At 42.2% G+C, this 12,677-nt stretch overlaps 1 protein-coding gene across 3 annotated transcripts in view; it reads right to left on the reverse strand.

Annotated features, from left to right (window-relative positions):
* The window catches only part of BRSK2 (BR serine/threonine kinase 2), a 321,793-nt gene that overhangs the window by 69,161 nt on the left and 239,955 nt on the right, over positions 1 to 12,677 (reverse strand). For all 3 annotated transcript variants that reach the window (XM_061999607.1, XM_061999606.1, XM_061999605.1), the window contains exons 6-7: positions 1,554 to 1,587; positions 606 to 674 (exon numbers count right to left, since the gene is read on the reverse strand). In XM_061999607.1, the coding sequence (XP_061855591.1) occupies positions 606 to 674; positions 1,554 to 1,587 (103 nt within the window). The remainder of the gene's footprint in view (positions 1 to 605; positions 675 to 1,553; positions 1,588 to 12,677) is intronic.

Below are 12,677 nucleotides of genomic sequence, written 5' to 3' on the forward strand. Positions count from 1 at the left end.
TAAAGAAAGTATTACTGAGCCACCAGATGGAAACTAATTTAAACTTTGTACTAGTGGCTCGGTTTTATATTCCCAAGTGCACTGAATTAAACCCTAGCTCAGTACTTGCATGAAACAAAAATGTTGCACTCAAACCTTCCCTTGATAAAACAGTACAGTTAATGTATGCAAATATCTACCAAACCACATATATACATACAGCAGAAAAAACAAATGTTTCACAAATCCAGACATATTTTGATACCATGGTGGCCAACTTATTTGACACTCTCTGTACAGTAGAGTTGTAACCCCGACCATCCTTTCCAGTAAAATAATGTGCTTCTGTATCAAAACATGGCAAAGAGCATTTAATTAGACAAGTTTCTGACTTTTGTCTGTGCTCCTGTGCAGGGCAGCAGAATTTCAAAGATGTAGTCAAATACTCCTCATGCTTTTCCTTTGGGACTGGTGTAGAAACAAGGATGCAACTGAGAGACATAAAAATAAATTAACTAAAAAAAAAATCCATCTGTACATGATGTCAATAGAATCACCATTAAATACAGCAGCATTTTCAGATTTTTCTTTTCTCTTTACAGGCTAGTGCAAGGAAGACGACTCACCACTAGCAACGCAAATAAAATGACTCCGCAGCTCCAGACGTCTGCTTTCCTTCCATCATATTTTTCTCCCTGCACAGCAATGACACAGAGGTTCAAAAGACTGCTTACTAGTAAATGAATTAATTGTCCTTGAAGAACGAGAGGGGAGAATGGGAAATCCCACTTTTCAATTCAGTCACGTGAAGATTCCCAAGGTGGCTTTCCCAACTAGGAACCCATTAATTGATTTTTTTTATGAACATCAGTTTACAGTCTTTTCTGGGATCTGCATCAAGTGGGGAGCAGGGCAGGAATGGTCAACAGCTCAAAAATTATTAGACCTGGCACTTAAAACAGTGTCAGAGGTGTATTAAGGACATCAAGAGGCATTTTTCTCTTCTCTGGTTCTTCAGGGAGCTTGTCACCAGTCACATTATTTGAAACTCATATCATTGTCTGGACAGTTTCTTCTGTACACTTCCTGCTTGGCTTTACATTAAAAGTATGCTTTAAAAGAGGGGAATCTTGGCCACTGAAAACCTGAATACTTATTTTCAGAGGAAAAAGGGAGAGTAGAAAGAATAGTTCATATTATTTAACAGAAACCAACACCACTGACAACCAGCCCTGCTTCTTCTACTGAAATGACAGCTACATCAGAGACAGGAAAGCGTAGGGGACTGCATCTCCTGGATGGAGAGAGCAAGTTAACTGAGGCTACTGCATTTCTGTCTGAGTACATGGCATGAGGGGTACTGAGAGAATAACACACCATCATTTCCTTCATATGCTCAATGTGGCTTGATTCAGAGCTGAGGCAATCAAACAAAACTGTAGTTAATGTTCCTTTTGTCCTTTCCAACTCTGTCTGCCTTGGACTGATTTCCTGTACAGAGGTTGTATCTGTGTATTTGTAAGAAGTGACACTTTCAAAAATATGTTTCTACACAGTAATGTTAACCAACTTACCCGGATGACTTCAGGGCAAGCATAATGTGGTGATCTGAAACACAAAATACAGTCAAATGAGCATATAAGAACCTGGTATTTATGGATTATGTCCATTTCCATTTTATTAACAATTGGCTTGCTGATACAAGTGTGCAAAACTGGTACCTTTTTCTTACCTCAGTGAGAACACATTTCTAAGAAATACAGGAAATGGTCAAGAACTAGCATAATTCAAAATTCTACGGCCCTACTATGAGTTTCTTAGAAGTGGAGAAGAGAAGACGAGACTTATTCTCTGACTATACAGAATTACAGCCCTCTAATCCCACCCTTCAACTTGGCCTGGTATCCAAGCAGAAGGAAGGCTGATGCTGGATAGTTTTTTTGTTAAACAAAAGACAGAGCAATATTTTCAGACCAAAGACATGCACCCCTTAACCATGTTTTGCATCCCTTCTGCTAAGATTGCTCTCAATTACTCTAGTGGTCTCAAAAGCTGTCAATACAGGATTTCAATGTGCAATTTGGTTTTCTTTTAAAAAAATACAAAAGGGTGGACAGTAGTACTAGTACCTAGTGAGTTAATATATTCTTTTTGCATTCTTCTACTCGTATATCTCTGGTTTGATTCTTGGCTGAGAACAGTTAATTACTTCAACTTGCCAGGTAATCATTTTAATTCCTAAAGGTTATAGCCACGGCTATTTATTTTATAGCTTTCATTAAAGTAGCTTGACAGGTAAAAGGGATGCAAACTCTTTGAGATCTGTGTGCAAATCATGCTATTGTTTATACTGACATCTCCCAGCAGTCTTCGAGCCTGTCTTCATTTGTACGTTTGTTTCTTGTGACAAATGCAATCATGGCTGGGCAATACCTGTCTCACAAAGTAATGAGCAAAACAGAGGCCCAGTGGGGTTAGCTTTGTGTTGGATGCTGCATTAATGCCTAGTGAAACAGCCCATTAATTGAATTTCCATACCCACTACACCTATCTTATGGCAAAATACTATCCCATGGGCATGGAATGCCCTGATTTGGTATCACAACTCTCGTCAGACCACGATAACAAACTCAAGGTACACCTGGGACTGCAGCTACCTTGACAATAAAGCTTAAGTGAGGAGAAAGAAATGTAGCCATTTCCTCATAAATTTTAAGTCAGGTGAAATTCATGAGTTTAATACAATATTTAATCCCCTCCCACCCTCCATTCTAAGAGATTATCACAGGTATTCTATTTAAGTCTATCTGATCAGTAACAATCTCAAGTGTCTTCATTTAGACTGGATTTTAAAAACTTTGATTTGAAACTCAAAACAGAGGTGGTTATCAGAGCCTTGTCTTAGAGAGATGGAAAGAAATGGCTCTTGGGAAACCAGGAAGAGTGGACTCATACTTAGTGGGTAGGACAGACTCCTTGGGCTCTCTTGGCAGCTCTGACACTGGCAGCTACATAGACACAGACAAGGTTACTGAATGTTTTTAAAAGCTACAGCTGGCCACAGCATGAAAAAGGTGACCAGAACTTCATCATGAGTCTCTTCTTGTGACTAAATCAAGAGCAATGCCACCACAGCTTTCATACCTCACAGAAGTTTGTATGACTGAATCCACTGGGATTTGCACGAGGCTTTAATCTTTTATGGGGAGAAGTTTCTATAGTAACAAAGAGCATGATGACAACAACAATGAAATAAAGCCAAAGCAGTCAGTAATGCTAATAAAATTGTTGCTACTTGACTAAGTGGGGGCTGATTTGGGGGACTTGCAGCATATTGCTGGCCACTGCTGGACAGAAAGTGGGGCCAGAGTGAGACATTGGATTGTTTAATGCTATGTACATCTTCCCAGACTTCAAACGTATATCGTTCCCTGTGAGTTTGCTTCCTTTTAGCAATCCAACAGCTACCCCACATCTGTTCTTTTTAGTACCCCAGAGCCTTAACCACATTACTGTCACATTACTGGACTAATGTATGATTTTACAAGCTTTTATAAGACAAGTAAAATTATTCTTGTGAAAATGGCTGACTAACAGTGGTGTCTTTTTTTGATATCATGAAAATAGGATACAGTGTACAGGCCATCCTTAAGACACACACAAATCAGAATTAAGGAGCAGCACCAAAATTGAGACTGCAATCCAAGACTGGACAAGCACAGCCACCTGCCACCAGTGCTAGACTGCTCAAACAGAAAAGAGAAAGAGGGTAGTATTGGAGCTCTAGAGAAGATAGGAATGCAACTATAATTTGGAAAAAAAACCCCGTGATACCAAAAAGAGTACAGAAACTACATCAGATCATGGACAGGCACTCAGTTTAGTCACCTCACAATAGAAAGACCAGTTCTAATATGTTCCATATAACATGTCACATTAGCTTTCTTGGAAAACATCAATGGGGTAACAAAGGAGTGAAGACATAATCTAGGTAACTGTTCAGCTCCTGTCAGTGTGTCTGAGTTTCTCAGTCTTGTATCTATTTTAGCTTTTGCCAGGTCCAATGCTACCATTGCCTTTCCTACAGAAAGTGAGTCACTTGGAGACACAGTTAATTAAATAGCTTCTACAGATGATGTCTGTGATGAGCTAGAAACCTAAGGCAGACCTCACAAATCCTGCACTGTATCGGGGACAGTTCAGCTTCATCCTTCAGCACAATACTTTTTGGGTGGCCATGCCATCTGGGGTGCACTGGGAGAGTATCTCAATTTGCAGAGTGCTCTTTTTTATTTATATATGATAACACCAGCAAAGATTTCAGAACTCTTAACTGTGGATGCTGAGCAATGCAACCACTGTGTCAGCTTCCTATGTTAACATCCTTGAAGAAAAGAACCTAAGTGTTGCAAAGAACCTAAGATAGGTAAGTACTCATGTGTCCCACTAATAAACTCTCTTAAGGCATTTACCTTTCTGAGGTCAGCTGGAGTGCAGTGGAATCTGCTTAGGTGTCTTTCAAGGCACCACTGGAATTCTCCTAAAATCTAGGAGAATGAGTGGAGAAAATGCTATAATAAATCCTTTGAACAAGTTGGATTGATTTGATCATTCAACAGCTGCATTGCAACTGCCCAGAGAGTGCAGGTTTCTGGCATAAGCATTCTGAATTCTTGCCAGCACACACTAGCTAGATAACTACATCATTATCTTGGCTAACAGCTATGAAAGGGATCCTCCCGCCAGCCAGAATCCATAGAAAACTCATTTCTATGGTGCCAATCACAGAGCAACTTCAACTGCTTTAAAGAGAAAACTCAAATTTAATCAAAAATCTATTTATCTTTCTACAGAGTCATGAATATTTCTTTGGCTCTTATCACTAATTATTCAATATATATGTGTCAAGAGCAACATTCCCTGCCTTTTCCCCTAGGCTGTCTCCTCATCCTTCAGCTACATGTCTTTGCAGCAAAAGCCACAATGTGCCCTTGATAACAAACAAGTATATCGCTCAGCAAGATCAAGAAGCAGTTGCTGCCTGCGGGTAGCAGGCAAAAATAAAAAAATCTGTTGCAAAAATAGCATCGATGTTGGCAGTGTTTGTTTCAAGGGTGATGTGGGTTTTCCCAGGCTAGTCTGCCTGGGGCAGGAAGGGCTCTCTGAACGGTCACTTACAGCTATGACTCTAGGACACAGTAATCTTACGGATCACGGGGAACCTTAGCAAAGCATTTACATGGGACTATTTAGGAAATAAGACAGAGGACAATGGTGAAAATCCAGGACAGCTCTGGACAGATAAGTCAGACATTCAGAAAGATATGTGTATATCCTTGATGTTATCTAGCCTCAATTTCATCTAAGAAACTAGAAAAGTAGTTCTAAATTGGTGTACATTAAGATACAGCACAGTTGCAGTAGATCTGAGACAACCAGGTCCGTATCTTCAGTCCAGATGTGATGTGCTTGTGACCTACAGGTCTCATTATGTAGGTAAGAGAGACCTGCACTGTGCACACTTGAAATGACTGCCCACGTATGCTTTATCTGAGAATACACGGTAACTGCTTTTCCAGTGAAGCAGTTGGTTAATCAAGAAGCACAAGGAAAGCTGTGTGATCCTGCTCCACAATGTGACAAATCCCATGTCCATGTCTGGGTCCTTTGGTCCCATGCCTTAAGATAGAAGAAAAAGAAAAGCTTCTTTGAGGGCCCTTCTTTAGGCCTCACAGCTGGAGGCAGTGTTTCTGCAGAGAGGGAGGAACAAGAAGTCTCTTCTCTGCTTTTTTATACAGGAAGTTACCTTGACACAGCAAGTTGTCCAGGTGCATTGAAGTCCTTTCAGGTCTAGCTGGTTTTGCTGTTGCTGGGTGCTAAGAGTCACTTCTTTCCCCCACCTCATCACCATCACCAAGCTGGCTTTCAGAAACAGAAGCTACCCACCTAGTGCAAAGGGCTTCCTCTGCTTTCACCACATGCTGTGGAGCAAAGGGCTGAGATGAAGAGGAATGCCAGAGCAGTAGCAAAGCAGATAAAGGGAATTCTTCAGGAGAAGGACATGCATTAAAGCATCCTGAGTAGAGAAAGTGACAGCCACAGATCACACAGAAACATAAGATGGGGAGAGACTGAAGAAAAGGTTCCGGTAGTGGTGGGTAGTTAAGGCTGCAGTGTAAGCAGTAGCAGTAGGTAAGGCTTTCATTAAGGGAGTAGCTATAGTTAGTGCTGAGTGCTATTCTGCCACTAAAATTTCAGCTCAGTCATTTAGCTTTATCTGAGAAAAACTCAGCATCTAGCCTTCATCCAACTTAGAGCTCTTTACTCCTCAAGCACAATTATATATTTTAAAATCTGCAAATCAGTTCATTAATTAATATATCAGTTAAAATTATTGAGACTTGGAACCTTTAAGAAACCTTAATTTAAAAAAATGAAACAGACCCCTGTATGAAAATGGAATAACATTTGCAAAATGATTCTATGATTTGCTAAATTAAAGCTTGAAGAGGCTATAGTGTACTCTGTGGTGTCACGGTGGGGTGGCAGATGCATTGCTGTCCCCAACACTTCTGTTTTACTTCTAACTGAAGTTGGAAAGTCTGTAGCAAAACCAGGGAAGTTTAGTGTGATGAAGGGCAAGCTTGTGACAGAGGCAGCTGATTGACATACTGAAGAATCACACTCTCTCTCTACCCCTGCCACAGTGAAAAAAAATGAACAGGTTTCTTAAATTGAGATGTTCACAGGTGATTATAAGTTGCAGGTTCCTCATTTTCTGAATTCACAGTGTAACACATCTGAAGTTTGTTTTACAGTGTTTATAAGCAGGTGGAGCAGCAGCTCTGCTCTCCGAATAAAGCACTGGTATCAAGCATTGAGTATTTTGAGATATTAGGCCCCACAGTATCCACCTGCACACTCAAAACTAGTTGATGATTTTGAGTTTCATTTTACAAATCATGTGTCCTCATATGAATGGGGATAACCAGATCAATGTGGCAAAGATAATATGAAAACAGTATAATGTATATGTAAAGCTAAGATACTACAGTATCCTACCTGGCATTCATAGCAAGGCTTGATTGTAGTCAGCAGAAATTATGAATGCATCCATAAAATGAATGATGAGGAAAATGAAAACATTAAATAGCTGTTTATTCACAAATCTCACACCATCCAAACACCAAATGAGGCAGAGATTTGTTGGAAAAAACCTGTACAAGCTTGTAACTAATGGCCGTATCCTAATGTGCACAGGCTAAGTTCATATTATACTGCCACTCTGAAGAATAGCACATCTTAAATTCTCAGTGCTTGATTTTGCAAGATTTAAAGCTCTTTTACATACCTATGTATTATAAGTGAGGCTGGCATTAATGGTATTTCATAGTTGTTAAGAAGGTTGTCTGGTATTTCCCCTTTATAATCCTCATTTTAAGTTGCTTATGACTTACCATCACTCTAACAACTTAACAATTTTCTTTGCTTTTCATCTGCCTCAGACTGGTTTAATCTCTCTGTGTGTGTACGCTTGTTGCATTTCCACTAAGTCTAACCTAAACTCAATGCTTTTTTTCCCATAAAAAAAAGGAAATTTTCCAATATCCTCAACTGCAAGGGAAAAACTTGAATATTAGCATATTCTAAAAAAATTTACTCAGATTACCACAAGAAAATTGCAGTTTTCATTTACTATCAGAAATCCTCTAGAGTGTCAAATGAAAATTCTGTACTGGTAACACTTCACGGAACAATTTTTCTACCTGAAGCTGATACTATGAGCTGCTGTGGCTGGGGTCATCACAATGTTAAAACAAAGTAAGTGCAAAACCAATGTGAAACACATCTAGGGCTGGGAGCAATGGACAACCAGGTAGGACAAACTAGATCTGGAACCTAGGGGAAAAGACTTGGGATCTAGGGCCAAATATGGAGCAGGAATGACTGTGAGAAGTCAGTAAGACTGGAGTGCAAATCAGGGCAGGAGACGGGAACAGAGTGCTGAGAATGGAAGCTCTTGATGAGATGGGTTAAAAAGTACTACTTCTGGCATTTCCAATTTTAAAAGCCTAAATTTGCTACTCTAACAATAACTGGATGTAGGACACTTGCATATATTTTAGGTAGCACATACACATTTATCATAATGGGGAAAGAATATGTGTAGCATCATGTCATTAAAATCAGAAATGATACCTGGACTCTGAGGTGCCTGGCAACTGAATGTCACTGTTCTGAATGACCTGCTCATCACAGATGTGCTGATACACCAAATACAGATGCAGGGGAATCAGGAGCTGGATGGTCTCTGCCAGCATTTCTAACAAACGCACAGTGCATTGGTCATAAATACCCTGAGCCAGAAATCAGCCCGAACGACAATATGCGTGGTTTTGGGTTTTTTTTTAGTAGAACCAGGCAATCCATGGGTCTGAAAAGTTTGCTGATGACATCAAACTAGGAAGAGTGGCTGATGCTGTGCTGCCATTTGGTGAGATCTTGACTGGCTTTAGAGTTGAGCAGAGAGAAACCTCATGACATTCAACAAGGACAAGTGGAGAGTCCCATACATCAGGAAGAACAACCCCATGCAACAGTACAGGCTGTGGATTGACCTGCTGGAGAGCAGCTCCATGGAGAGTGACCTGGGAGTGCTGGTGGGCAGCAAACTAAACATGAACCAGCAGTGTGCCCTCCTGGCCAAGAAGGCCAATGGCATCCTGGGATGCATCAAGAAGAGTGTGGCCAGCAGGTTGATGGAGGTTCTCCCCTCTCTACTCTGCCCTGGTGAGGCCTCATCTGGAGTCCTGTGTCCAGTTCTGGGCTCCTCAGCTCAAGAGGGGCAGGGAACTGCTGGAGAGAGTCCAGTGGAGGGCTAACAAGATGATGAAGGGACTGGAGTGTCTCTCATGAGGAAAGGCTGTGGGAACTGGGACTATTTAGCCTAGAGAAGAGGAGACAAAAGGGACTTCATCAACACTTATAAATACTTAAAGAGCAGGTGTCGAGAAGATGGGGCCAGTGTCTTTTTCTGTAGCACCCAGTGATGGAACAGGGGTTAATGGGCACAGGCTGGAACACAGGAAATTCTATTTGAACATGAGTTGAAACTTATTTGCTGTTCAGGTTAGGGAGCCCTGGTACACACTGCTGTCAGTCTCCATACCAATTGCCTCTGCAGAGATTGTGTCTGGTGCTGGAGAGAGCTACATTTACATGGCAGCTCTGTCCTGGCTTTTGGTTGGGACAGAGAGATTTGGAGGCAGGCAGTACAGAGGCCAGAACTCCTGTGGGCCCTTGGTCACCTGGTAGCCTGTTGCAATCTCCACCCAGTAGGACTCTGTTTCAAAGCTGTGATGAGTGAAATGAAGAGTAGTGAAGAGATGCCAAAAGTTTACTTTGCCAGGTTTCTGTAAGGAGCAATAGGGCATTAGGAAGGATCTTTAAGAACTCCCAAGAATTGTAATTCAATTGTACAGTCTTTCAATCCTTCATGTTAGCCTTTTAAGCCCTCTTAGTTCAAGAAAAGAAAACAAGGTCTAGGGAATGCCTCAACCCTCCTACTTTTCCAAGACTTCTATAGAGACGACTGCAACTTATGTTCAGAGCAAATGGAGCACTGCAGTGCCTTGCTTACATGGAGAACTGAAGCAGAGAAAGGTATGTATCTTGTCCAAGACTATCTTAAATGTCTTCAGGAGAGATGCGAATGAAGCTCAGATCACATGGGTCTCAATCCTGAGGTTTAACCTTAAAGCATTCATTCTTCTTGCCTAGTGACATTTCATGATGGATTGGACAACATCTACCATTCTGAAACAGTGAGGCAGCATGCTGGGAAGAATCCCTGTGAAAAGAGACAGGGGAATGTCTCTGCATGCTACTGCCTGGATGGGTAAAGAGGAAGAACAGATAAAGAGATCTAAAATAACAGAAGCAGCATCCTACCACATCTTCTGCTTTCTTCCTTGTCTGCTTTTTGCTCACAGACATCCCCTGGTCCTGGAAGAATGCAGAGACTGTTAATTTGATATTTCAAGGACCATGTCTCCCTGAGATTGCCTTGATCTGCAATTTCTGTAGGTTAGAATCATAGAATAACAGAATTGTCTAGGTTGAAGACCTTTAAGCTCATTGAGTTCAACCATTACCCCAGCACTGTCGTGGCTGTGACTAAACCATATCCCCCAGTAACACATCTATGCAGCTTTTAAATATCTCCAGTCCCTTCCAGGGACTCCATCATGGTCCTGGGCAGCCTGGGCCAAGGCTTGACAACACTTTTCAGGAAGAAACTTTTCCTAATCTCCAATCTAAAGCTCCCCTGGTGAAACTTGAGGCCATTTCCTCCTGTCCTATTCTTGTAAGTTGGGAGAAGAGACTGATCCCCACCTTACTACAACCTCCTGCTAGGTAACTGTAGAGAGGGAGGAGGTCTCACCTCAGTCTCCTGTTCTCCAGGCTGAATGCCCCCAGTTTCCTTAGCTGTTCCTCCCAGGACTTGTGCTCCAGACACTTCATCAACTTTATTGCCCTTTTCTGGACATGCAGTAAGCAGGATTATTTCTGCAGATCCTACACACAGCTCCTCTTCCTCTCACAGGTCTAAAGACATATGTTTAAAACTACAACTTATTCCTCTGTGCTGTGTATATACAAGATTTGTGTGACAGACTTTTCTAGTAATGAACACTCATTAAAATCAAGTCCCAGTTTGCAGTCAATCAGTGACAAATTATACCAATGAAACAGCAAGTCCGTCCTTATCTCCCTCTCCGACACAAACATAACTGAATTAACTGTTATTGTTTTGTCCAGGTAGTCTCCAGGGCTACAGAAAACTGTTCAGATCTAACAAACAGCTCCCAGAAAACACTGGCTGAGGTTTGTAATATAACATACTTTAGGCAACATGCTTATTTTCATGAGGCCAGTCAAGACTCTGTGGTGACCTAAAGCCTACACAAACTTTGGACTCACTTCACAGTTCACTTTTGACAGCAAAGGATTTTTTACTGCACTCTAACAGCTCTGCTGTACTGACAAAGTTAGCTGCAGCACGCAACTCAAGCCCATCTGATCCTCCCACTCTGACTGACAGAAATACCTGGAGACTCTTTGCGTGACTGCCAATGGAAATGTTACAGTTTCATCTCATTATCAGTGTTCACAGCACAGATAAAACCATTCTGGAAATGAACTTCTAGGTGCATGGAGGAGCATCTCATTAAAGCTCGGTATCAGTCATGATTCGCTCTGTTTTGCTCCTTTTCATGCTGGCTGAAAGTATCAACTACAAGGGTAGGTAAAACTGTTGTCTTGAAAAGGTCTGACGCTGGTTACTGTGTGTGCTCCAAGGGAAAGGGAGTCATAACTGGATCACCCTTCTTTGTGAACAGGGTGTCATATTGTTGCACATTCCTTCCCTCCTTCCTTCCTTCCTTCCTTCCTTCCTTCCTTCCTTCCTTCCTTCCTTCCTTCCTTCCTTCCTTCCTTCCTTCCTCCCTCCCTCCCTTCACCCTCCAAACCAGAGAGATCACAAGACACCAGTATCAGCCATGCTGGGCTCCATGCCAGCAGAATTAATGAAGTGGTGTAATAGCTCACATGGAGGCCTAGTGATTGGCACCACACTTAAAATGCATCTGCAAGGCAGGAGATCATAGCATTACTGCTGTGTTCTGTTTATTACAGGCACGTCTCTTCCGTTCCATTGATTTCTTTATTAACACATTTTAAAGCTGCAATGTAGGGGCTGGATCTGCTTGAAGGATGGAGGTTTGAATTCCAGTATAGCTTACAGAAATGAGATCTCTCTTTGAGACTCTAGACCTGGATGGCAGAGCCTGGTGCCAATAAGAACAGGAACTCTATTGAGAAGTTCCCAATGAGTCTGAAAAATCCTACAGGGTAATGTGAGACTGGGTTGATTTTTACGCTTCCTCTTGGGTTTTTTTTCATTGAAGGAAGCAGGAAAATTTTACCTACAGAAGCTTAGTAGTAACTGCAGGGAGGACTTAATCTGCTAATCTAGAGGGGAGGTTTAAAAGCAGCTGTGAGCAACAGATGTGCAGACACAGAGCTCCTGGTTTTTCATCTGTGCCGTTAAGAAGTCAAATCTTGACTTGGACAGAAAGGAATGGGTGGGTCTCAGTGTACCCATCAACCAGCATTTGATCACATCACGAACTTCAAATAATTCCGCTGTCCATTATGGGTGACTTGGAAAGTGGAGCTGTGCAACTCAGAACCGAGAGGCAGTGGCTGTACAGGGAACCAGGATGGTTCCTGTTCACCCCAAACTGCCCTGGCTCAGAGCACAGACTGACAAAAGGTGGACTGAACCACTGGAGGACGGGCCTGCAGGGGGCTGGAGTCAGCAGATTGGCAGCACCAAAGGCCGGGAAGGGTACATCTGTACAGGAGACCAGGGAAATCTGCTTGATGTGGATTGCAACTCCAGCTGCTGAAGTCGCTTTTATAACAGATTCAGACACAGCTCGAAGCTGACACAGCTCGCTGTGACAGCCCCTATGGCACACTGCCATCGCCTTGGGGAGCGGGAGGTGGGGGTGAGCACGGTCCGGCAGTGCCCCAGTGGCGATGGGGAGAGCATGGCCAGCCGCTGGCCAGCCACCCGGGCTCTGTTTAGTTGTTGGGCTTACTGCTGGCTCCTTTTGGAAATTCCTAGAAAG

The sequence above is a fragment of the Colius striatus genome, chromosome 7 (assembly GCF_028858725.1).
Source record: "Colius striatus isolate bColStr4 chromosome 7, bColStr4.1.hap1, whole genome shotgun sequence".
NCBI classification, from domain to species: Eukaryota; Metazoa; Chordata; class Aves; order Coliiformes; family Coliidae; genus Colius; species Colius striatus.